Consider the following 27,975-nt stretch of genomic DNA (forward strand, 5'->3'; position numbering starts at 1 on the left):
GACACCGGTCGTGGTATAACTGTAAAAGGCCGCGGTATACCTGAAATAGTCTCATCTTTAATGTGTTCGAACCCCTACAGCGTCATACCAATAGATGGTACTTGTTGTTTCCATGGCTGACTCTCGGCATTAAAGGGATAAAACGAGACCTGGTCGCCTCGGACTCAGTATGCGGTGCATGGTATCTCACATGTAACACCTTTATCTAGTAAGTGATGTGAGTGAATCTTGTTACAGTCTACATCGAAACGTCGCCTCGTTTGCGATAAAGAAGTTGTTTATCCAAGAGAACTTTTGCCTTGTCCAGTGTCTAAGGGAGAGGGGAGATAACCGGAGGTGTCTTGTCAGTTGAAAGGGGCGATTTGTAGCTTTGTGGTTAATTAAGTCGTTCGCCCGTCGAGTTCGATTCCCCAGTTAGGTACAATTTCTGTTGAAGCCCTTTTTGGCGTCCCTGGTGGTAAGGGGGGAGGTGCAATCACATATGCTGTATAATTTCGTAAAGAACGTTTAATCTGCTCTACGTAAATAAAATCTACAACTAAATATAGAATATCCTCTTCACGTCCAAACCGGGCAACGTTATTTCCGACAATAGTCCATTAGGTGCTGGTCATAAGACCCCTTTTGAAAACCATACCATGTGTTATAGATATTTGGAAAGCTCCTGGCATTCGACCGCAACACTAAAATATATCAAAACCAACAAATATATTTTTTTAGATCGTTAGGGTATTACCCGTGTGACCGCATACTAGAAGCTCGTATTGTGACCTATTTCAAGGAATCTATCTGGGTATTTCTGATACGAACCTAATTTTCAAAAATATCTGTTGAAACCCTGCTGTCGAAAGGGTGTTTATTCTGTTTGTAATTTTTTTCATTTATACAGCGATGAGGTACAATTTCTTTACGAATTAAGTGAATATGATTGATGCAAATAAATTTCGGTGATATTCCAAATACTAGTATGTCACTGAAGATCAAACTGATAAATCTTAGTCTGTCTTACAGACCCTGATACAAATATATCAAATACAGCCCATGCAAGTCAATAATGTTTGGCAAGTCTAGATTTCTGCAGTATCTGAAAATGAAGAGAGTCTCTGGTCTCCTTTTTATCAAATTTTTATTAAGATAATTTAACAACTATGTTTTTTTCTGTACGATATGTTTATTTCAGAGACTAGATGTTAGTCTATCAAATATCTGTTATTATCGAGTCCTGACCATGCCAATATGACTGATTTATCTGAAACCAGTGACCGTCAACCTGCAGTTCATCGGGTCACTGACAACCGTTTACGCGTGGTATAATTGGTTACATAAATTTGTTAATCGAAATTTGTTTAATCTCGTAAATACATACATACACGAACTAGACGGGAATTTATTACTTGAAATTAACTGGTGTACTCACGCGCAATAAGTAGCATTGTTTATCGTTTTATTCCCGCATCCTTATTGACAGGCGGAAGATTTTATTTGTCTCTCACTCATTGGATACATGTCTAACACTTTTTAGTACACACAATAAAACCACTTACGACCAATAGAACAGCGATTTATGAGAGACAATATATTACAGAGATACATATATACTTAGTGACTTAAACATATACAAGTTTTGACGACTATTGGCTAAAATGTCATTGCAGGCTTTGGAAGCGTAAGGGTTAGGTCATGGATGAATATAATACATATTAACTTTTGCATTGCTGTATAAAATATAAAGTTCGCCAATTTCTTCATACACTGATTAAAAAAATCTAATCTAATTTATTCCTATAAAGGACAGAGAAGAGAACATGAGTCTCATCTTCGACTGTTTATGGGCAATTAAATAAATATCAGTGGTCATGCGGTAAATTTTCATATCGCCCTGTCTCTACGCGTACAGGCGTCTCCCCACACATAAACTTCACGTAAGCATTTCTGTATCCACGGGGTAAGGGGCAGTTAAGGTGCTTCTCTGTGGTATAGTCATACTTGTACAGTCTATATATCCGTAGTTTATTTCTACCACTTGCTCGGGCTGTATTAATTGATTGCAATTGTGTATTCATGCATTAGTGTAGCACTGGCTTATTACACACAAACTTGCGTACAAAACAAGCGCCATTGAACAAAATATTCGCTTTAACCACGTATATACTAAATAAAGTTTTCAATAAAGACAAGATGTTTGTTCTCTGGTGGAATGAATGCGTTTAATAAGTAATCGGACAAGGTTTTTCACCTGAAGAACGAACCATATTGACAGAGCTGACATTTGTTGTTGGGCTCATAGTACGCGCATGCGCTTCAATCGTACTGGAAGTACATGCAGGGAAAATACCTTGCACGGAGAAATTTTGGAAAATGTTTTCTGTCACCGACAGTAACGATACTGGAAGCGTTCCAGCATTTTTGAAAAAGTTATGGATATTAGTTGAAGACCCAGCTTGGAATGATTTGATTTGTTGGGGTGAGGTACGTATAATCGCAGTGTCAGTGGTGAGGGGAGAGAACCGACGTATGTGCCCTGCGTGGTGTACAAATTGTTTATGGTGACATTTCACTTTTGGGTCGTTTCATAATCTACTATTACACATTTGCCGTAGTTGCAAGTTTTGTTCATAAGTTTCGACTACATATAGAGTCAAGAGGTACTGATGTGAGATGTAGACATGTTCTAATTACGTAGAGCCTTGTACTTGTCATGCAGAGTGGTGCAAGACAGAAATTAGGCCAAGCCTACCTACAGTCCTACCCCTAACCATTGTTGGGCTTTGTTGACTAAGGTCATGGAGTAGTGGACATTTTTAGCTTAGTTTTTGTAAATCCTAATGGTTATCTGCAGAATGACTGACAGCACTGGGACTATTTAAATGTTACCACAGTTTATGCTGTAGATCCTGATGATTTTCATACTTTCAATGCAACTGTAACCTCTTTATCATGTGCAGTTAATTGTACCACACTCAAACCTGTGAGGCTTGTGTTGCCATTGTCATGAAATTAATACTTTTTGACTTCACATAAAATCCAAACTAGTAGTTCTACTATTTTGCATGTTCTGATGATCAGTACAAATTAAGAATATATGTTATTTAGTTATCCTATAGTCATTCAAATAATATATTTATTAATGATAAGTGTCTTTTATTTGTTATTAAATTTTATGTTTTTGTTAACAGTTGAAAATAAATAAAATTAAACCCCAATCAATATTATCAGGCAACAAACATGACAAATGAGCATGGTCATATTATCATGATTATCAGACATATTTTCAGTGTTCCCGTTTACCGGTAATTACCAGTTTCTTACCGGTAAACTTAGGCTTGGACCGGTAATTCATGTGATTGAAGTACCTTATATAAATCTTTGTTGTTGAACAAAACATTGGAGATATTCATATACAATGATATAAGTACATTTTTCAAACAAAGTCAGCTTGTCTGTTGCCATCAGGGTTTCCCCTGGTCTATTACTAGGTTAAATATCCATTTGTGGTGACTCAAAATGTTAATAAAGAGAGAGAAAATTGTGACTGAAGTTTGTGTGAATGACATAAAGATCTAACTAAGTTACTTCAGAGATGACATCTTTGCACTGAGCATGATGTTGAAAGAATTAAAGCTTAATAATTTTCATACATTTTTTTATTTGTTGAAAGTTGGGACTGGCAAAAGTTAGGGGGGGGGGACTGGTAATTTTTAGATTTGCCTGTCCACAAGGACTGGCAGTTTCAAAAGCCAGCGGGAACACTGATTTTACATCAGCTCCAAACATGCCATTTAACATATTAATATTTGGAAGATACTCAAACTGTTGATAACCAATTACAATTAATGGTTGATCAGTTGGAACAAGCTAATGTAAAGACTTCAATTTTGACATGGACCCCAGCGACAAATGGAAAGCTAGGTGGTATCTATAGTCAGTATAGAACAAATTCTGCCATACAATTAAAAAAACGTGTAATGATATACTAATAGAGAAATATGCAAGGGTTTCAAAATGTTAATTTTTACGGACATTGACTGATTTTATTCCTCATAAGACTTGATTGACAACAGTGATAGGATCTATACCGAAACGTCGCTTTTACAGTATCAAAGAATCTGTTATCCATAAATTGTGTCTACTTTGTCATCTGTCAACTTCTTAGAAATTGCCTATCAAACGATTCCTCATAAGCATAAGAGGTGACCAAATGGATTGGGTGGACAGACCCAGTGACTTGGTTGATTGTGTGTCTTCGTATTCCTGATGGCATGTATCAATGATCACAATATTGATCACTGAATTGTCTAGACCAAACTCAATTATTTACAGGCCGCCATCATATAGCTGGAAAAATGCTGAGTGTGGAGTTAAACAACACGCACAGACATAAACACATATACACACACAAAATATTTCTGTCAGTTGGCATGATGTGTAGTATCTGAATGAACGAGTTTCACCATGTTGACCAACATGTTCACTCTGTCATGAATTAGTGTTGATGTTTTCAGAATGGCACCAGCTTCCATGTGTACGACCAGTCCAGGTTTGCCCGGGAGGTGCTGCCCTTGTACTTCAAACACAACAACATCGCCAGCTTCATCAGGCAGCTCAACATGTGTAAGTTTCCCAGTTAGCAGCCATCATGGAGTGGTTTCATACTCTTGACAATGTGTTAATATGCACTTGTCCTGATGCTCCTGGCAATGTTGCCACAAACCTTTGCTTGATATATGTAGAGATATCATTTGTATGACGTGTCCGTACATTCTCCATGTCAATTGTGTATTGATACAAATATATGAATACTGATACTATATTAATAATTCACTACCATAGAAACATTATCTTCCTGAGGCAAGGGAGTTAACTGACTATAAAAGTCCAGTTTCCACCCTTGCTGAACTAGGCAGAAATTAATGGAGTTATAATATGTCTAACGAGTCTATGCATAGTCCAATCATAATCGTTTAACGAAATCGACATCTGGTTTGTGAACTGCATTGCAGATTTTGATCGAAAGCAGAATTTGCAAAGCATGTATACCGCCAACATGGCGTCAACAGATGTTTTCCAATTTGATGCACTTCACGAAGTAAGACCTGTTTTGTCATGTTTATTACAATATAGATTTGAGATTATCGATCAGGTTGTCTTCACTGGGCACTGCCATTTTGCGTGATATCAGAGGTGGAATTTCATTGGTCAATAGGAGGGACACAGCAGGGACATAACTCGTAATAGCCACTGGTGGTGCTTGGTTTGAGCCCAGAATTCCAGCCTAGTTTGGCAAGGGTGGAAACTGAACTTTTACAGTCAGTTAACTCCCTTGCCTCGGGAAGATGTAGACACATTTACATTTATAAAGATTACCTGGAATATTGCTAAAAGCGGCGTAAAACCATACACACTCACATTCACTCAATTCGTTTCGTGAGATCTCTGGACAAACAATGGACTCAACTTCTGCTGCCCATGGACAACCTTCACATTTTTAATTGATCTTTAGTCCATAATGAATATAATGATCAAATACTTTTTTTATATTCAACTTTTGATGGGGATATTCTGTGTCCAGGAAGGGACTGAATGTGATAGATTGCTGGGACTGGGAGAAATTGTCATACAAATAGCATTCAATGTCATTTCAATTTAGAAAATAATAAGATAAACATTCCCCTAAGCTCCTGTTCTTAGTTTTAGAACAATATGTGGGAGATGGTGGAGCCTAGTGGTTAAAGCGTTTGCTCGTCATGCCAGAGACCCGGGTTCAATTCCCCACATGGGTACCGGTACAATGTGTGAAGCCCTTTTCTGCTGTCCCCCTCCAAGATATTGCTGGAATTTTGGTAAAAGCGGTGTGAAAGCCATACTCACTCAGTCACTGTAACAATATGTAATACCGCATTCGACGTAATAAGCGACAGGGGCGAACTCATAATTAGAAATAGGTGGCTCTTCCTCTTATTGGAATATATTTTGGTGAAATAAAAAACAGTTGAAAGATCGTAAATTTCGTGGTGACAGCCTGAAATGATATAAAAGAAAAGTCTGTGCATATTTTACACAACAGATATATTTTTCCAGAATTTTATTGCTGTCAATTAAGGGTGCATATAACACACAGGTGCCTATTATACACGAATAAATAAGTCTTGTGTACATTGATCAATCGGAAGGGGTGCTAATTAGGATTGTTCACTAGGCAATATATTAGCAAAGCGGGCACTTATCAGTGATCCAGTCAAAAGTTGAGTTGTAAACTTCAGGCATGTTAGGTCTGAAAGCGCTTTGGCTAAACTACATCACCATGATCACGGATGCACTGAGATATTAATCAGTATGCTTCGTGGTTCATACATTGTATTCCATATGTTCACACCAGAATGTTTACCAACTGCTACCAATCAATAGCTGTGCTTTATGTTATTATAACAGGTTGTGTAGCTGGGATCAGCATAACATGGACATTTGAATAAACAACATAAATCATGTTGGTGATCCTCTATTACATTTATTTCTCATTAATATAGTTTTCGCCAAATAATGTTTTTTGACTGTGCAGTTATTGTATGAATACACAACATGAGAATATACATTTATGTGAAAGACTTCTGCCCATATCCCCCCTCCAAAATATATATGTATTAAGATTTGTGGGGAACCTGTGGCCCAGTCATCTTTGTTGTTTAACGCCACACTCAGCAATATTCCAGCTATGTGACGGAGATGTGTAAATAATCAAGTCTGGACCAGACAATCCAGTGATTGATATTATGAGCATCGATCCACGCGATTGTGATATGATGACATGCATCAACCAAGTCAGCAAGTCTGACCCGCCGATTCTGCTTGTCGCCTCTTACGACAAGCATAGTTGCCTTTTACTGCAAGCGTGGGTTGCTGAAGACCTATTCTACTCCCAGTCTTCACGGGTGGCCCAGTCATCTAAGGGATGGTAGTTCATTATAAAGATTTGCATCCCTCTGATGTGCAGTTCATGGCGATTATGTTTGAGGTTTATGAGCACCATACTGTGGGTTTCACCAAAGTGATAAACTCCTAAGTCCGACATCACTTGGAGCTGTTCTACATCAAACTGAGATACCATGATATAACTGAAATATTGTTCAAAGCGACGTTAGATAAACTCACTCACTCTATTCATGCTTCCAGTAACCGCGTTAACTTGGTGAAAGTTTGTTGCATTTTGTCAAAAATAGTGAAGGACATTACATTAAGCATTGAATGCAATGACTGCAGTTCACCCTCAGTTATCTTGCACACAAATTTTTAAATGTGTCTAATTTGAAATGCTGTCTGCAATACTCTATTTTGTTGACATTCATTGATGTATCAGTTGACCCAACTGTACTACTTGAATCACGATACTAACTACTGTACTTGTGTTTTCAAGTTATGAGAATAACTGGTACTAGAGGTAGATTGAGCCCAGCATTCTTTCAGAAAGTCTTTGTGTCATCCAGTGATCCATGTTAACACAATGTGAAGGGGCGTGTGAGTGGCCAAGTGGTTTGTCACACCGATTCCCTGCATGGGTATCGGCTCATTTCACGTGTCGCCCACCGTGATATTGCTGGAACATTGCTAAAAAGGGCATAGAACCATACTCACTCTCTCACATAAGAGTATCAACACAATGTGAAAGATCCACTGGCTGTGTTAAAATTCAAGGGTCTTTGACTCAAGTACTGTATTAAATGCTAAATGTAAAAACTCAAAGGTCCCTACATTCAGACCCATGCTTGCCGTAAAAGGCGACTGTGCTTGTTGTAATAGGCGACTAACAGGGTCGGATGGTCAGGCTCGCTGACTTGGTTGAAACATGTCATCGATCCCAATTGTGTGGATCGATGCTCCTGATGTCAATCACTGGATCATGTGTATTGTCTAGTCCCATTTAGCTGGAATATTGCCGAGTGCGGCGTAAAACAACCAACCAACCAACCAACCCTACATTCAAATACAATGGGAGCAAACCTCAGGGCCTCCAGGACACCCTTTATTTTGAAACACTGCATTAGCCAGATCGCAAGGCTAGCTTGTAACTCCACTTGGTTTTGTCAGACTTGTAGTTCAAGCTCTACCAGTCGTGAAGGTCGGACATCAAGAAATTCTTCTTAGGTCGTGTTGTTTGTGAACTTGGTTTTGATCATCCCTGCTGGGTGTGGGTTGGGGGCAACATGCAGACTATCTTGACTATCTCGTTAGACCAGCTTTTCCTGTTGATGTCTGTCACACTTCGAGAATTATTATCATCCGTTTCCTTGTTTGCTTATCATTATGGTGACAGGAAAATGATACTTGCATCCAACTGGGAGTAAATGTTTTGAAATTATTTTTTGGAGTAATATTGCTTGGATTTGAAATTAAGTATGACCCTAACCTATTGATCATGTTGATTGAACTATTACTGAGGTCAGTGTAATTACTGCTCATCCCTATTACTGAGATAAAGAAGTATGAATGCCCTTAATCATGTTAATGCTGTGGTCTTCTGTGGTTTGAACAATAGTGACACTCTTGTTTCATTGTTCAAATCATTACCTCAGTACTTGTCAGAATAGACTGACTCTGTGGTTCAGTGGATAGAGAACTGCCCAGAGAAAACTGATATGACAGTCAGTATTTTCTTGTGTATTTTACAGATTTTTTTACGGACATAGAACAGAAGCATAGAATAATATATAATTGAGTTGCCTGGTAACTATTATAAAAACAGTTTGAACTAAGTTTCTTCACAACCTCTCAATCTTGGGAAATATGTGTGTATAACCCCGGGATGTGTATTGGGGGAAACATGGTTAATGTTTCACATTTTCGTATTTTGATGAGTTACAGTAATTCAGCTTAGTCTTTCTGGCTTCATTTTTGTCCCCCCCCCCCCCCCCGGCATATAATGTGGGGGTATATAGCATGTATAGCAATCAGCCAGTCTGTCCGTCCGTAATCATTTCCTTTTCCGGGTCAGAACTCGAAAACATTCAGTGTATTTGATTGAAACTTGGCAAATCTATCAGTCACATACTGAAGTTATGCCTTTTGCTATTTAGGCATTTTAGAAATTATTTTTTTTACGTTTCCATGGCAACAAGTTGGACTTAGGTTCTATAAGGGCGGTGTTCATTTCTGGAGTGTAACTCAAAAACCATCAAATACTTTCTTACAAACTTTGCATGTCTACCAGGCATATACTGAACTGGTGCCTTTTGCCATTTAGGAAATTTTTTTTGTTTGGTTTTGTACGTTTCCAGGGCAACAAGTTGGACTTACGTTCTATAAGGGGGGTGTTCGTTTCCAGAGCGTAACTCAAAAACTGTTAAATACTTTCTTACAAAACTTTGCATGTCTACCAGGCACATTCTGAACTGGTGCCTTTTGCTATTTAGGAATTTTATAAATTTTTATTTTTTATGTTTCCATGGCAACCAGTTGGATTTAAGATTTAATATAGGGTGGGTTCACTTATGGAGTATAACAAATAAACTGTGAAAAATATTTCCTTGCCAAACATTGCATGTATATATATAAAGCACATACTGAACTGGTAACATTTGATATTAAGGTGTTTTAGAAATGTTTATTTTAGAATTTCCATTACCATGATAACAGCTATTTTGACATGGGCTAAGAGAAATGTTGGGTCAGTTACCTGGTTTGGGACCATAACGTGTTAAAATGGGCGGGGGATATAGATGACTTCGTTGACTCTACGCTTGTTTAGTTATTGTTTCTTGTAATTTGTCATTTGTTTGCTTAAAAAAACCCCACAGAAACAATGGGTGAACAATGTATGCGTCTTCAAGAACATTCAACTCTTGACTCATTACATACAGAATTGCACATTTACTTGTGGTTACTTTACAGACAGCTGCCGGGGGGATATGTCATCTTTCTGATGACTTGTTAACCATATGAATAGATTTTGGTCATCACTTATTGATTATCAATATATAAGTGTACTAAATTGATGGGGATTTTTCTTAACTTGTGTTGGAACTTCCAACATGGAAGTCACATTCTGAAACTGAATAATGTTATTGTGATTTGCATGGGCTGTTCCTCACTTCAAAACCACCTGCCCCAGTTGATTGTATAAACCATGACAGCTATGCGTCACCACTCACCTGTAACCATGGTAATCTGCAACTTGTGCCAGATGGCTTGTCGAGGACACACACACAATAATACAATTTTAAAAATAAAATGTCTCCTGTCCCCTCTTTAGAAAACAAACAAATCAAAGATGAATAATCCATAAATTTGAGTTTTTTTTGTTTATATATCTGAATATATTTCAGTTTTTCAATACTATGAACAATGATTTTGGGCTAAATAGTCATTTGGAAATTTGTCTGGTTTACAGTCAGTTTGCTCCCAAAGAATGGAGATTTTACCTTGGGCAGTTTGGGTGGATGGAAATAGAAATAGAGATGAATTTGGGAAGAGAGTATTCATGATATATTTTTTTTCTTATTTGGTCAGTTCTCCTGTTATTTTCATACTTGTTTCGCCATCTCCCCAGCTTTTGAAACAACAAGCTTTTGAAAAAAGCCTTAGAAGGATGAGGGTATTGGCCTGACCATTCACAATGATGCAAAAACTAGTCCTGTCATTGGCTGCAGCAAGCAGTGTTTGCAAGGATAAACTAATCCATAACTGGCTGTTAGAATCATTATTGATCCTGCCATTGACTTTCCCAGTTTACTTGCTCATGATAGTAATATTGCTTGACTAATACCACGTTCACATGCCACGATGCGCCTCTATACATATGTGTGCATATTTGCATGGGTGTGTAGAAATACATATGTGAGTATACTTCTCATGTGAACGTGTTTACTCATGTGTGTATATTTACACCATGAGCAAATTTACATCATGTCTGGAGCAGGTGCATATGTAAATGTAAATTTGCACTGTGTGTATATGTTGCTATGTGAACGTTTATGCCAACGTCATAGGACAATCAAATTTTTATACTCATGGCCAAAAGAAACGTGAACCATAGAAACATATAGAGAAGCATGTATGTTAAGAGGAGATGTTTCTAATGTGTAACAATTAATGACAATCAGTCAATTGACAAAACTGACAATCAGTCAGTTGTTACCTCAGAGTGTTTTTATTCTTATCATGATATGCTGAACATCATTTCCAAACTTTCCACGCTAATCCTGCACGAGACAAATGGTGCATCTCGAGTCATGGATCTATGACATCACATGTGATGCGTTCATGAGCGTCGGTTCACACAACATAGCAGTATGGTCGTTTGTGCATCAAACCAATCTTATATCTCTTGAATATGAGTATTTCTTCACATATTAACCAACATATATGGTATTTGCTTTTCTTTTGTCGTTGAGTATATAACTGGAATACTGTTAAAAGGAGCCTTAAACCCAACTCGCTCACTCACTCACTCACTCACTCACTCACTCACTCACTCACATATAGACTGGTCAGGCCGACTCAGGCCGGCAGCCTTACACATGTCATTGCATACAGGGTGGACCTCACCAGAATTTATCCATTCCTTTCTCCTGAGGATCATAAGGACTAAATTTCTCCATGCTGCTTGTATGGAACTATGAGTATTTCTTCATGTAGGTATTCACGTTTCTTTTGTTGGTGAGTAATGTATGCCGTATTCGACATAATAAGCACCCAGGGTGCTCTCAAAGTTAGAAATAGGGGGCTCTTATTAGAATATCGTTTTGGTGAGAAACAACAGAGTTGAAAGATCGTAAATTTCTTGGTTTATGCTGACAGACTGAAATGTTTACATAGTTTATATACGACAGATATATTTTTTCCAGAATTTAATTTCCCATAATTATGAATGCATATAACATACGTATTATACACGAATAAATAAGTCATGTGTACATTGATCAATCGGAAGGTACTAATTGGGATTGTTCACTAGCCAATATATTAGAAAATATCGCCGTGGGCGCTTAATAGAGCGGGGCGCTTATTACGTCAAATACGGTAGTTGTTATGCATGCTTTCTTTTGAACCCATAATGTGATTACATAACGGCTAATGTACCTGCTAACGTGACGTGGAACTTGTGTTATATTCAGATGGTTTCCGAAAAGTCATGAGTGTGGACCAAGGTTCCCTGAAGGTGGAGAAGGATGACCTCGAGTTCCATCATGCATACTTCCAGCAAGGTCACGAGGAGCTCATGGAGAACATCAAACGAAAGGTGGGATCCCCATTTGGGAGGCAGAGTTTCACATGATACAGGAAACCTGTGTTGGATGTGGTTTTCATCCAAAATACTCCTGATCAATGTTTCAGTTATGTTAGCATCTTCCCGAGGCAAGGGAGTTAACTGACTATAAAAATCCAGTTTCCACTCTTGCATGTGTCGCCTCTGATACCCTTGTGTTGTAAACAGTCACAGACGTAACGTGTACGCGAGACGGTAAACTTGTATGATGGCTGTGTGTTTCACATGTTGAAGGGTCATGTAGTATGACTTGTAGTGAGTGTCGCCTCTGATACCCTTGTGTTGTATGATGCCTGTGTGTTTCACATGTTGAAGGGTCATGTAGTATGACTTGTAGTGAGTGTCGCCTCTGATACCCTTGTGTTGTAAACAGTCACAGACGTAACGTGTACGCGAGACGGTAAACTTGTATGATGCCTGTGTGTTTCACATGTTGAAGGGTCATGTAGTATGACTTGTACTTGTAGTGAGTGTCGCCTCTGATACCCTTGTGTTGTATGATGCCTGTGTGTTTCACATGTTGAAGGGTCATGTAGTATGACTTGTAATGAGTGTCGCCTCTGATACCCTTGTGTTGTATGATGCCTGTGTGTTTCACATGTTGAAGGGTCATGTAGTATGACTTGTAGTGAGTTCTACCTCTGATACCCTTGTGTTGTAAACAGTCACAGACATAACGTGTACGCGAGACGGTAAACTTGTATGATGGCTGTGTGTTTCACATGTTGAAGGGTCATGTAGTATGACTTGTAGTGAGTGTCGCCTCTGATACCCTTGTGTTGTAAACAGTCACAGACGTAACTTGTACGCGAGACGGTAAACTTGTATGATGCCTGTGTGTTTCACATGTTGAAGGGTCATGTAGTATGACTTGTAGTGATTGTCGCCTCTGATACCCTTGTGTTGTATGATGCCTGTGTGTTTCACATGTTGAAGGGTCATGTAGTATGACTTGTAGTGCATGTCGCCTCTGATACCCTTGTGTTGTATGATGCCTGTGTGTTTCACATGTTGAAGGGTCATGTAGTATGACTTGTAGTGAGTGTCGCCTCTGATTCCCTTGTGTTGTATGATGCCTGTGTGTTTCACATGTTGAAGGGTCATGTAGTATGACTTGTAGTGAGTGTCGCCTCTGATACCCTTGTGTTGTATGATGGCTGTGTGTTTCACATGTTGAAGGGTCATGTAGTATGACTTGTAGTGAGTGTCGCCTCTGATACCCTTGTGTTGTAAACAGTCACAGACGTAACGTGTACGCGAGACGGTAAACTTGTATGATGCCTGTGTGTTTCACATGTTGAAGGGTCATGTAGTATGACTTGTACTTGTAGTGAGTGTCGCCTCTGATACCCTTGTGTTGTATGATGCCTGTGTGTTTCACATGTTGAAGGGTCATGTAGTATGACTTGTACTTGTAGTGAGTGTCGCCTCTGATACCCTTGTGTTGTGTGATGCAGGTGTGTTTCACATGTTGAAGGGTCATGTAGTATGACTTGTACTTGTAGTGAGTGTCGCCTCTGATACCCTTGTGTTGTGTGATGCAGGTGTCCCCTGGTGTGAAGGTGGAGTCCATCAAGTTGAAACAGGAGGATGTCTCCAAGGTGCTGGCTGATGTTCGCAATCTCCGGGGCAAGCAGGACACCATCACAGCCAAAATGGACACACTCAAGAGGTAGACAGAGCAAAAATATTTTATTCTTTAGTTACAGGACTTAGCAGTACAAAATTATCCTTGTTCTAGTGGATAGAGCATGGAATGTTGGTTCTTCGATCCCTGGCTGCGTCATACCAAAAGATGTTAAAAGATGGTACTTGTTGTTACCCTGCGTAGTGCTCAGCATTAAGGGGTTAAAACAAATACCAGTAGGCGAGGAGTCAGTATACTGTGACCAAGTGAGGTATCCATGTTAAATGCATTGTAGCTTACTAGGTTGGCACCATAAAACCAGCAAAGCAACCACACACATATGCATTCACATCGTTATATAAGTGAAATAATCTTGAATGCAATGTTAAACCCCTTGTCACCTTTACCCTAGAGAACAACTGACTGATTCGGCATGCAACGGTAGCCTATCAGAGTGGATCAGTGCATCTTCCCGTGGCAAGAGAGTTAACTGATTTAAGTCCAGTTTCCACCCTGGCACTCGTCTGATAGCATGGACAAATTGTTTCGAAACCATGACTACTCACTGTTCCCGAGTCAGTGAGTTTGGGGTTAACGCTGCTTTGAACAGTATTCCAGTCATATCATGGCCTGTCAGCTTAATGTGGGAGGAAAGCCCCAAGTGATGCAGGTCTCAGACGTCTACCACTTTGGTGAAACCCACAAGCAGGTATGGCGAAATTGCCAGGATTTTCACTTGTACACACCACTTAAGTGATAAGTGACATGGTTTCATAAATATGCTTGTCCAATTGTCATTAAGACAAGAAAAAATGACAGAAGTAAGGTTTTCATTTTACATCATTATCCCCCACCCCAACAGTTTCCATGGCAACAAGTTGGACTTAGGTTCTTTTGGATAGAGTTCGTTTCCGGAGCATAACTCAAAACCCGTTCAATACTTTCTAACAAAACTTTGGATGTCTACCAGGCACATACTGAACTGGTGCCTTTTGGTATTTAGCACTTTTAGAAATTTTTAGTTTTTACATTTCAATGGCAACAAGATGGATTTGCATGTTTATATATAAAGCACGTACTGAACTGGTGCCATTTGATATTAAGGAGTTTTAGAAATGTTTATTTTAGAATTTCCATAGCAGCTATTTTGGCATGGGCTAAGGGAAATGTTACCTGGTTTTGGACCATAACGTGTTAAAATGGGCGGGGCATATAGATGACTTTGTCGACTATATGCTTGTTTGAAGGACTAAAGTCATGCACTAGTGATGACATACACTGTTGACATGTCAGAATTGATGTTGGTGTCTTTAGGCTCATTATGTTTGTTCCATTTTTTGTTGTAGAGAGAATGAGGCGCTATGGAGGGAGGTGGCCAATCTGAGACAGAAGCACCTCAAACAGCAGCAGATTGTCAACAAGGTAACCATGGTAACACTACACAGTAGAGGGAACGGGTGTTGCTGTGGCCTAGTTAGGAGGTTGGTTGTTTGTTGAGAGAATGAGGCACTATGGAGGAGGTGGCCATTCTGAGACAGAGGCACCTCAACAGCAGTAGAGCATCAACAAGGTAACCGTGGTAACACTACACAGTGGAGGGGAGGGGTGTTGCTGTGGCCAAGGTAGGAGGTTGGTTGTTTGTTGAGAGAATGAGGCACTATGGAGGAGGTGGCCATTCTGAGACAGAAGCATCTCAACAGCAGTAGAGCATCAACAAGGTAACCGTGGTAACACTACACTGTGGAAGGGGAGAGGTGTTGCTGTATCCTGATCATCCAGTTATCAATAAGAAAACCTACATATGAATTTTTCTGTTTTATTCCTATAGTTGTTTGAAAATGGTGGTTATTTTTTGCCAGCTGATCCAGTTCCTGGTGACACTGGTGCGAGGGAACCGGGGAATCCCCACCAATTCCAGGAAGAGAGTGATGCCGCTCATGTTGAACAATGCCAGTCAGATCAACGCCAAGCAGCCCAAGCTGAGTCGACAGTTGTCCATTGAAGAGACAAGCAAACCCTACACTGTTCAGTCGGTAAGTGTAACAGACGTTTCTATGCCCATCAGTGCTAATTACCCCCTGTCTCCCGGCTGCCCATTGTCCATTACCAGTCAGTGATAATTTATGCCCTGGTTTACTGTTATCCGTCGATGTCGCCTATCAGCACTAATTAACTGTTAATGTTTGGCTTCTGTTTGTCCAATGCTAATCACCTATCAACACCAGATAACTGTTTGCTTCCCTTGTTAATTTGCCACCTTTGTTATCTTATTACTTTTGTTGTTCTCTGCTTCATAGCATTCATTCTCCTGATGAAGGAGTAAGCATATACTCCGAAACCTCGTATTCCTCATAATAAAGAAGTTGACATCCATGAATTCTCTTCCTTATGTGTATCACTTCTAAATGCCTTCAAAGACCTGGTCATTCTATATTTGGAATCATACAATGAAATAGTCAGAATCCGAGATTGCTAATGATTACTTAAAGGGTTATGTCGCTTTTATTTACAGTTATTAAGTATTTTGAATATTCAGTATTTCATCTCCAAGTCAGTAGGCATTATTTCCCCTTTCCTCGAATAACTGAGCTAACCAGAAGTCTCCTGTGCTTAAAATGCCTGTGCTATTGTGATCAATATGCCAGTCAATTCTTTGGAAAAGATTGTAAATTTAACAAATATGCACACTGATTAACAAAGTGGAGAATTGGTTTACTATTGACAACTGACACTATTGTTCATATTTAAATGCTTCAAGAACTGGCTATACTTCCTGTTATAACTTTGCCATGTTGGAGTCAAGCTGTTATTTATGTGTTTATACTTTCTGAATGGATATGCTTACCTTTTTCCGTGGTAATGAGTTTTGTTGATTTATGTTTTTCTTTGACAAGATTTTACACAGAGGAAGGGTAGCTTTTCCTTTGAGCGTCCTAATTAGAATCTTATGAATCTTCCAAGTATAGGAAGGAACCTTTTAGAGATATCTGAGCACTGTACAGGTAAAAGACATTTTACAAGTGCTTCATTGATTTCACCAGGGGTAATTGAGTTTGAATGTGTAGCCATGTGTGTTGTTCTTGTTGCAGCCGTCAACCAGTGAACTTGACTTCACCCAATCCCAGGCCTCAGGACCAATCATCCATGAAGTAACAGATTCAGTGCCAAATCTCAGTCCTCATGTCACAGATGATGACGACATCTCACCTGTAAGTAACTATCCATGTCATCCCAGCTGTAAGGAACTATCCATATTATCTCACTTAAAAGTAACTATCCATATTATCTCATCTGTAACTATCCTTTTTATCTGACCTGTAACTAACTATCCATATTATCTCACCTGAAGTAACTATCCATATTATCTCACCTGAAAGTAACTATCCATATGATCTTGCCTGTAACTATCCATTTTACCTCACCTGTCACTAACTATCCATATAATCTCACCTGAAGTAACTATCCATATTATCTCACCTGAAAGTAACTATCCATATGATCTTGCCTGTAACTATCCATTTTACTTCACCTGTGACGAACTATCCATATTATCTCACCTTTAAATAACTATCCGTTTTATATTTCAACTGTAACTAATTCTCATTATTATCTCAGCTGTAAATAAATATCCATATTATCGCTCCTGTAAGTAACAATCCAGTTTATCTCATCTTTAGCATTTTATTAGTTACTATCCATGTTATTGCAATAATGCGTTACTATCCTTATTATCTCATCTGTAAGAAAATATCAATATTATCTCTTCTGTAAGTAACTATCCAGATTATCTCACCTCTAAGTAATTATCTAGTTTACCTCACCCCTTAGTAGCTATCTTTATCATCTCACCTGTAAGTAAGCATCCCTAATATCTCAATTACGCCCGTGAAGATCCTGGGTAGGTCTTCAGCAACCCATTCTTGCAGTAAAAGGCGACTATGCTTGTCGTAAGAGGTGACTAACAGGGTCAGGTGGTCAGGCTCGCTGACTTGGTTGATGCATGTCATCATCATATTGCGTGGATCAAAGGTCATAATGTCAATCACTGGATTCTCTGGTCCAGACTTGATTATTTGTAGATTGCCGTCATATATCTGGAATATTGCTGAGTGGGGCGTTGCAAATAAACACACAAAACTTATTAGAATGTGTTTGTCACTTATTCTTTTCTGAAGTCTAAAGGGGGCACGGGTGGCCCAGTCGTCTAAGGCGCTGCGATTCGCTGTGCAGAGTTGTGTCCCTTGGGCACGCCAGAAACCTATGATTGTGGGTTCGAATCCCGGTTCGCCCTGATTATGTTTCTAGGTTTGTCAGCACCATACCCGTGCTCGTGGGTTTCACAGAAGTGGTAAACGTCTTAGACCTGCATCACTTCGGGCTTTCCTCCCACATTAAGCTAACACGCCGTGATATAACTGGAATAATGTTAAAAGCGGTGTTAAACCCAACTCACTCACTCTAAAGTCTAAAGGTGGTAAAGTATTGGGCCAGACAATCTCACATCCATCTGCGCAAATTGGGGTACAATGGCATGCATTAACCAAGTGAATAAAGCAGAATGTTTTGTTTTGTCCAGGATGTCCTTCTCAATGAAGTGACCCCCTGCAACCTCATGCCGGACTCCGCGAACCTCATGCCAATCCCTGCCACCCTTCCATCTATGCCCATCCCAGCAGTCACTGTTGCTGCCACCACCCCCGGCGTCGTCAACATGCAGGTGACCTCAGCACCCATCCCAACATCGTCCGTCATCAGCGCTGACACAGTAGACAGGTATGACAACACTGCAACCAAGATTATTTGATTACAGCAATTACAGATACAGGGGAAGTGTGAGCTTCTTGACAGTTGCTTAATGCCATGTGTTCCATGTTCAGTGTAACATCTGGGCAAGAGGAAATGTTTTAGGGTATGATCATTCCCTATCATGAAAAGGTTACCATGGTTAGCAGAATAACCTTTGATATATCCCCATTGTCACTTGTGATACTGATTGCCTGATGACAAGGTCCATGTGATGTGAACACACTAGTATGGAATCTTTGATATATCCCCGTTGTCACTTGTGATACTGATTGCCTGATGACAAGGTCCATGTATTGTGAACACACTAGTATGGAATCTTTGATATATCCCCGTTGTCACTTGTGATACTGATACCGATGACAAGGTCCATGTATTGTGAACACACTAGTATGGAATCTTTGATATATCCCCGTTGTCACTTGTGATACTGATACTGATGACAAGGTCCATGTATTGTGAACACACTAGTATGGAATCTTTGATATATCCCCGTTGTCACTTGTGATACTGATTGCCTGATGACAAGGTCTATGTATTGTGAACACACTAGTATGGAATCTTTGATATATCCCCGTTGTCACTTGTGATACTGATTGCCTGATGACAAGGTCCATGTATTGTGAACACACTTGTATGGAATCTTTGATATATCCCCGTTGTCACTTGTGATACTGATTGCCTGATGACAAGGTCCATGTATTGTGAACACACTAGTATGGAATCTTTGATATATCCCCGTTGTCACTTGTGATACTGATACTGATACCTAATGTGGCTACTGCTGTGTTGCAGGGGTGATATGACGGAGCAGTTGGACATCCTGCAGACTGACATCAATGAGTTGAAGGACTTGTTGTCGGGAGGACAGTACAGCCTTGACACCAGCATGTTGTTGGGGGTAAGTGGGGGCTGGCACAATGCTTGCTGCCTTTTCTTGTTCCTAATCTCTGGTTGCAGTCATTAAAAAACCTCGAGTAATTGCTTGTTTGTTTATTAAGTTATTATCAAAGTACAGTTACCATGGTTACGGCCGACTCTTCATCACCACAAACAAGTTGTCTGTTACAGTCTTGTACAAATCCAAAGAGGTTGTTACACCTGCATTTTCATTTCAGTGGACATACTTGTTACTACATATTCATGTTTTTAAAAATATTTTTTTGAATAGGCATAATTTACCATGAAATATTAGGTATCAATAACAATGACAGTGAGGTACATATATCAATATGTTGAAACACAGCATTGACTTCCTTATAACGTTGGATGACAGTCTGCTACTTTAACCACTAGTCTGAAGCCCGAGTCTAGTAACATTCTGTCCAGTAAGCTCCGTTGATAATACTAACAGTAGAGCTGGGAGCCATGTTTGGGCAAGCAGACTCCAAAGGTTTGGGCACAAACTGATGTGACTTTTTGACAACTGACTCTGTTTGAATTAAACTTACATGCTGAGTCCTAGTTTTAGAATTTTTAGAATTTAGCACATAATGTGAATCAAATTATCTAAAAAATTATAAAATGTATAGATCTAATCATTGCTAAAATAATATTGAAACATATAAATGTGTGTTCCTGACTGGCTGTTTGGTTGGCTGTATGCAACTGTTCGTGTATCTACTTTGGTATGGATGAATTAACTAACTGAACAAATTTGTTGTGTACACTGGTTGTTGCGTGTATAACTCCATAAATTCACAAATGTATTAAAGTCAATTCAAATAAATATGTCAACAATAAATAGTTCCGTGGCTGCTTGTTTAATCATTAACGCAAAAGACCTTGTAGACAACAGTACAGATGAGTGACATCGTTCAGCGCAATAATGCATCCCAAGCCCTGCCCATTCTATTATCAGCCAGGGTCGGTCGGGTAGCCCAGTGGTTAAAGCGTTCGCTCATTACGCTGAAGACCCGGGTTCCATTCCCGACATGGGTACAATGTGTGAAGCCCATTTCTGGTGTCCCCCGCCGTGATATTGCTGGAATATTGCTCACTCACTCTCTCTATTATCTGCCAATCAGGAAACAGTAGTCTGTCAGTGGGTGTGGCCTAATTTTGTTTTGGTTTATAGAGATATGAACACGAAAATATTGTTTAGTTAACCAGTCAAATGCCACAGGATCACTTGCAATTTATTTATATGGAATTGTATTTAAAGTGAAAGAGTCATGTTTGAGTTGGCTAGACTAACAAGACTACAATTGTTTCAGTTGTTCAGTCCGGAGTCGCCACTGTCTAAGGCTGCAGATACAGTAAGTGTTATACACTATGTATGTTGTATACTGTTGCCTCTCCTTCAGGTCGTCTAACAACTTCTAACTGTTCTATTAAGATTTATTATCTTTAATTATAGTCTTCTGTTTTATTTTTGATGCCCCCGATTGTGATTCTGAGGAAGAAAAGGTTCCACATGTCTGAAGTATCCCATGCTTGTTTGTTTGTTTGTTGTTTAGCTCTATGATGGCGGTCTGTCAATAATCTGGTCTAGACCAGACCATCTCGTGATTGACATCCTGAGCATCCATCTGCGCAAATTGGGGTACGATGGCATGCATCAACCGAGTCACCGAGTCTGAACACCCGATCCTATTGGTGGCCTCTTGTGACAAGAACAGGTTGCTGAAGACCTGATCCATTTGGTCGCCTCTTATGACAAGAACAGGTTGCTGAAGACCCATGCTTCCCATGCTTGTTGTAATAGGCAACTAACAGGATCGGTTGTAAAGACTCGCTGACTTGGTTGATGCCTGTCATTGTAACCCAATTGCATAGATTGATGCTCATGATGTCAATCACTTGATTGTCTGGTCCAGAATAGATTATTGACAGACCGCTATCCTATAGCTGGAATATTGCTGAGTGCGGCGTTAAACAACAAGATGTTATTAAGTCTATTGATACATTTGATGGTTTTTAGCAGATACTGCAGACAAATCTGGATGGCCAGAAACCTGGAAACACTGGTACAATCTTGGGTGAGTGAGAATGCATGTAAACACACTAATACTCTCATCAAGGGCATACATATATAACTTGTATTTAACAACAAACAAACAGTTACCCATACAGTTCCATATCACTAACTCCTGTCCAGATTCGCTGCCTCCGTGGTCTTGTGGTAGAGCGTCCGCCCTGAGAGCAGAAGGTCCGGGGTTCGATCCCCGGCCCCGTCATACCAAAAGACGTTAAAAGATGGTACTTGTTGTTACCCTGTCTGGCGCTCGGCATTAAGGGGCAAAAAAAAGGACTGGTCGGCTCGGAGTCAGTATACTGTGTCTGAGTGGGGTATGCATGTTAAACTGCGGCATGGTATCTCAGTGAGCTAGCACTATAAATCGGCATCAGTCCGGACTAGTACAAGCAGCAACAAACACACACACACATGTGCATGCACGTCGCTATATAAGTGCAATAATCTTAGAAGCGACGTTAAACCCAATTTTACCTCACCTCACGTCACCTGTCCAGATTCAAAGTCCCCATTACCCGAAACGTGACATAAAAGCTAACATGGGATGAAGCTGTTAGCATCTGTTCATTGTGTGTCAATGTACCCCAGTGGCATGGATTGTGGGCATGCTGTGATCAGCTGGTTTGTTTCGACAAGATTTTATTATTTACAGACTGCCGTTATATGCCTGGAATAATGCTGATAGTGGTTTTACGTCACATACTCACATTAACTAAGCTGGACCCTGTGGGTTCTGGGTTAGAATTGGTCACCAGCATCCTATGCTTGTCGTAAGAGTCTACTTAATGATCAGATGACCAGACTCAGTGGTTTGGTAGATCAAACCCCTACGGCGTGGGTCATTGCTCAATATGTCACTGGTGTATCTGGACCAGACTCGGTGGTTTGGTAGATCAAACCCCTGCGGCGTGGGTCATTGCTCAATATGTCACTGGTGTGTCTGGACCAGACTCAGTGGTTTGGTAGATCAAACCCCTACGGCGTAGGTCATTGCTCATTATGTCACTGGTGTGTCTGGACCAGACTCGGTGGTTTGGTAGATCAAACCCCTACGGCGTGGGTCATTGCTCATTATGTCACTGGTGTGTCTGGTCCAGACATGTTTATTTGTAGGCAGCTGCCATATAGCTGGAATATTTGCTGAGTGCAGAGTTGAAACACAACACACACAAACAAAGAAACAAAGATAATATCAATCACTGGATTGTCTGGTCCAGGCTTGATTATTTGCAGGCAACCACCATGTAGCTGTAAAATTGGTGGATTCGGTGTAAACAAACTGACAAACAATGAAAGATAATATCAATCATTGGATTGTCTGGCCCAGACTTGATAATGCAGCTTGAATATTGCTGAGTGTGGAGTTAGAAAACAAACAAACAAAGATGATATAAATCACTGGATTGTCTAGTCCAGGCTTTATTATTTGCAGGCAGCTGCTTTATAGCTGGAATATTGGAATATACAACAAACAAACCAAACAATATCCTTATTGCTGGAATATTGCAACAGACAAACTAAGCCAAAATCTCTGATTTCAGGAAATGAATTGATCCAGTATGAACCTCAGGAGGATCTGTCTAATCTGCCGCTGTTTGACCTTGGTGACACGGGCCTCACACTGCCAGGGCTGGAGGACATGGAAGACATTAACGACAGCCTGGCTCTGTCTTCTTTGCCAGAATCTCAACCAACTGAGCTCCACACACCCCAGATAGACCCTGATCAATTTTTGACCAATGTGCATGTCAAAAGGGAGAAGGTTGACTGATTTAGCTCTTGTACATTTTTTATTTTGTCATATTTGAGTCAGGAAATGAGCTTGTAAATTATCCAACTTTGTGAGCATTCACAGCTGGCTGAGTTGCAGATGTGCTCTATGTTACTCACAAAAAAATAACCATGGGATGTTTTGGGAGTTTGAAAGTCGTGAATTAATGTATTTACAATACATCATGTACATTGAAATCAGTTGTAGGTTGGTCATTGAGAAGAAAATTTTTGCATTTTGTTTTGTTATGCCTCAGAATTCCCCATTATAACAGATAACGAGCATTTGTGGTCATCCTTATTGCATTGTAATTACCAAGGTCATTTACGGGACTTGCCATCAGATTCATGTCAATAAACAAATAGCTAAAACTTATTTGAGCAGCGTTCAACAAATATGCTGTTCCTCGAGACAAAGCCAGTTAATGCTAATCAAGAACACTAATTGTTGAAAGTCGAAATAGAATCCAGCCTGTGTCATGAATATTTGTGCTGTATAAGTGAAAATAACCACATTTCTTGTAGCACTGGGACCAGTTTCATGAAGCAATCTTAGTGCTACCACTGTTGTAAGTCTATGTTAAACTGTGGTCATGGGTGGCCCAGTCATCTAAGGCTCCGCAGTTTGCTGTGCAGAGTTGCATCCCTTGATCACACCAGAAATCTATGTTTGTGGGTTCAAATTCCGGTTCTCCCCAAGTATGTTTGTAGTTTTGTCAGCGCCATACCCATGCCCATGTGTTTTACCAAATTGTTAAGTCTGAGACCTGCATAACTTGGGCTTTCTTCTGTTAAGCTAACACACCGTGATATAACTGGAACACTGATCCGCTCTCCCGGTAGACTTGATGACAGGGTCAGTATCAGTAACTGCCTTTGTTATGACTTTTTTGTGTATCGGTAAAAGTGCTGCCCTCTGGTATTGAGACCATTCATGAAAATTTTGTCAGATTAATTTGAGAAACTGTCAGACATTTGGTTGTCCCATTTGTATCGATTCTACCAGCATGTCATTGTATCCCAATTGCGTGGATCGATGCTCGTGATGTCAATCACTGGATTGTCTGGTTCAGACTCGATTATTTACAGACCGCCATCATATAGCTGGAATATTGCTGAGTGCAGCGTTAAACAAGAAACAAACAAAACCAGTACTCAAAAGAAGCAATGACATGGCATGACATAGTAACATGACAATTGGGTGATCCTTAACTTCTTTAAGCAGCATATGTAACACCAAGTTACATTGCAGTAAACTTTTGTTTTGATCTGCTTCTAATATCCCATTTTGTACACTGAAGGCCCAGCCTGGTCTCTGACCAACAATACCCTTGCATGATATATTTGTTTTTTAAATAATTGATTATGAAAGTTGCATGATAATAACATCTCAGTCAATTGTGAAATGATTTGATATCTTGTTTAGGAGAGACATAGTCTGTCCTAGGCCCTATTGAGGTTGCTAACCACAAGACGTGCTCTCATTTGTATTTATTGTAGTGGCTTCATGTTTGCTGTAAATAAATATTAAGATGAAATCATCCATCATGAAGAACTCATCCTGATGTTTCTGTTTATGGCTGCTTGAGATTATCGTTACTTAGTTCATTGCATTTCTTCCCGTGGGGATTCTCAGTTGTCAGGAACTGATCATTTGTTCTAGATAGAGGGCCTGGTATTTTGTTGAAAAAAATATTTGGTCCCCCCAAATTCCATAATAAATATTTTATGCTTCAGACCGTTGAAAAAAAAAAGAAATTGCCTGCCACAAAAATTACATTGTTGCTAGGTGTTTTTCTGAAAATAACATTCAGGCTCATAGTTTTAATTACAAAATATCTGTTTTTGTAGCTGTAGCTGAAAAAATATATAATCTTGATACAAAATCCCAGGCCCCTAGCCAGAATATCAAATGGTCGGTCCCGAAGAAGCACCCAAAAGATCCGGTGTACAGATTCGGTGACTCGGTTGACTGCATATCTTTGTACCCCAATGTACCCCAATGGCCTATATCGTTGCTTACAATGTCAAGCCGACTAACGGGATCGGATGGTCAGGCTCGCTGACTTGGTTGATACATGTCATCGGTCCCAATTGCGTGGATCGATGCACATGATATTAATCACTGGATTGTCTGGTTCGGACTCGATTATTTACAGACCGCCGTCATATAGCTGGAATATTGCTGAGTGCTGCGTTAAACAGCAAACCAACCAACCAACCAACCAACAATGTTAAGCACAGGGTTGTTTGGCCTAGACTTGACTATTTACAGGCCACCTTCATATGTGTGGGATGTGTGGGAAGGAGTTCAACAACAAACACACGCATTGTATTTATGTACATATGTTTTGCTCTAGACTTGTGGTGGCACAGGTGGCCGAGTCGTCTTTGGCGCTGCAATTTGCTGTGCAGAGTTGCATCCCTTGTCCATAGTAACCTTTGATTGTGGGTTTGAATCTAGGTTAGCCCTAATTATCCTTCTAGGTTTGTTTGCACCATACTCATCCTCATGGTGTTCACGAAAGTGGTAAACATGTAAGACCTTCATCACTGCAGCATTGCTCCGATATCAAGCTGTCATATAGCTGGAATATTGCTGAGTGAGGCGTTAAACAACAAACCAACCAACCGATATTAAGCTGATATGCAGCAATATGACTGAAATACTGTTCAAAGCAGAGTTAAACCAAATTCCTCACTCATTTTATTCCATGTATAAAAGATGCTTAGTAAAAGGAAGACAGTACATGCATGATGGATAGTGTCAAGATTAACACAAGGCCTGTACCGATGGCGCCACCTGTATCTTGTACCACTTCTTTGAACACCGAAGTAGTGAACAGTGGGATAAACTATTTGTGAACATGTTGGCTTATTGTGTGGGTTCTATTCCCAACATCAGTAAAATATGACAAACCTGTTCCCAGTGTACCAAAGTGTTATATGGCTGGAATATTGCTTAAAGCACTGTAAAACCATCCTCACTCTAAGTTCTTTATCTTTAAGTTATATTATGTAAGTAATGCATGGTGTTCCTTATATTTAGTGTATGTTATCAGATTAACCTTGTCGGTACCAAGTATTTTGAGACAGTGTTTGTATCAATATCAGTTGTAATTCATATCAATTTGTTTTGAATGTTCTTAGTTACTTCCATTTTGTCACATGGGATTTTGAGCATTGTTGATTGCCTTCTCGCATTGGTTATGTACAGTGTATATACAATTATGTAGTGTAATCATGAATATGCATATATTATGCACCTGTTCAGTCAGCTGCTAAGATAAAAATAAATTGTTATGGTTTCTTACCACAAATGTCTGTGTTTGTTTACATCTTACTGCAGTTTGTTGTGCAGAGTTGCACCTCTTTGCTTCCGAGAGCTGTTGTCATGGATTTGGGCGATAATGATCCTTGATGTTTCGTGATGGCCTTGACGATACTCAGTTGTATTCTGGTCAAGGTATATATTTTTAGAATGTTGTGATAGAGCTGTAATATTGCTGACTGTGGCATAAAATAATATTTCCTCACTCACATACATTATTCTGACCTGTACTCAGATCTAACATATAAAGGATCCACAGGTGAAACATTTTGACCATTTATCAGATCTGACTAACGGAGACAAAGGTTTCTCCCTCCTTGCCAGAAGTCAGATTAAACAAAAAAGTCTACAGGTCTACAGAAGTTGGATTTAACCAAAGGAACCACAGGTGTCACTGCCTGGACATTTTGTCAGATCTTGCCAAAGGATACACAGTTTTCACCTTACTGACAAGTGGTAAGATTTTGGATCAGCAGGTTCCACCCTCTTGGAATCTAGAGAATGTAATAGAAATTATACCAATTGTTTTTTGTGGTGTATCAACCCTGTGGGCATTCCAGGTTGGAGTATGTCCACAACATCCTATGCTGGTTGTAGAGGCGACAGAATGGATCGGTAGTCGGGGCTTGATGAATTGGTTGACGATGTGTCATTGTACATCGACATTGTGGATCGTTGTTCACAATATCAATCACTGGATTGTGTGATCCAGACTCGATTATTTACAGGCTGCTGCCATATATCTGGAATAGTGCCAAGTGTGGCATTAAAACACTATAACAACAACAAGGTGTATCAATCAGTACCATTGACATAGCATGTTGGTTCTTTGAAACGTTAGCCGAGGAGCTTCAGGAATGAAACGTTTGGCGTATCGGCAGACATGCTGAGAAAAATATGGGCGGTATAAGGGACGGAGCATTCATTATTCAGGGAAACGAGGAGGGGTGGTTGTCTTTGATTTTAAATGAAAATTAACTATATTTTCAGCTTCAGGTACAAAACCAGATATTTTATTATTTAAAACTGAAGTCTGAATTATATTTTTAGAAAAACACCAGAATATGAAATGGTCTGTCCCTTATCCCCAATTCCAATAAGAAGTTTCGGAGAGAATATGTCGGTGATTGGACAATCAGATAGGTCTGAGAGACATGTGAGTTAATGGACAATCAGAAGGTTCTGAGAGAAGGTGTCAGTGATTGGAAAAG

At 39.7% G+C, this 27,975-nt stretch overlaps 1 protein-coding gene across 2 annotated transcripts; it reads left to right on the plus strand.

Annotated features, from left to right (window-relative positions):
- Nucleotides 1–2,316: 2,316 nt before the first annotated feature.
- Nucleotides 2,317–26,730, plus strand: LOC139454097 (heat shock factor protein 1-like). Of its 2 annotated transcripts, none has more exons than XM_071235596.1 (12): nucleotides 2,317–2,469; nucleotides 4,503–4,611; nucleotides 12,105–12,229; nucleotides 13,801–13,928; nucleotides 15,230–15,305; nucleotides 15,743–15,916; nucleotides 16,973–17,092; nucleotides 18,460–18,656; nucleotides 19,482–19,587; nucleotides 20,903–20,944; nucleotides 21,610–21,667; nucleotides 23,205–26,730. In XM_071235596.1, the coding sequence occupies exons 1-12, from the start codon at nucleotides 2,359–2,361 to the stop codon at nucleotides 23,432–23,434; spliced, it is 1,476 nt and encodes a 491-aa protein (XP_071091697.1). In that variant the 5' UTR covers nucleotides 2,317–2,358; the 3' UTR covers nucleotides 23,435–26,730. The 2 variants fall into 2 exon arrangements, with proteins under 2 accessions (XP_071091697.1, XP_071091698.1); XM_071235597.1 differs by having other exon boundaries at nucleotides 21,613–21,667.
- Nucleotides 26,731–27,975: the final 1,245 nt, after the last annotated feature.

Source organism: Haliotis cracherodii, unplaced genomic scaffold (assembly GCF_022045235.1).
Source record: "Haliotis cracherodii isolate W230 unplaced genomic scaffold, xgHalCrac1.p SCAF_10, whole genome shotgun sequence".
Classification (NCBI taxonomy): Eukaryota; Metazoa; Mollusca; class Gastropoda; order Lepetellida; family Haliotidae; genus Haliotis; species Haliotis cracherodii.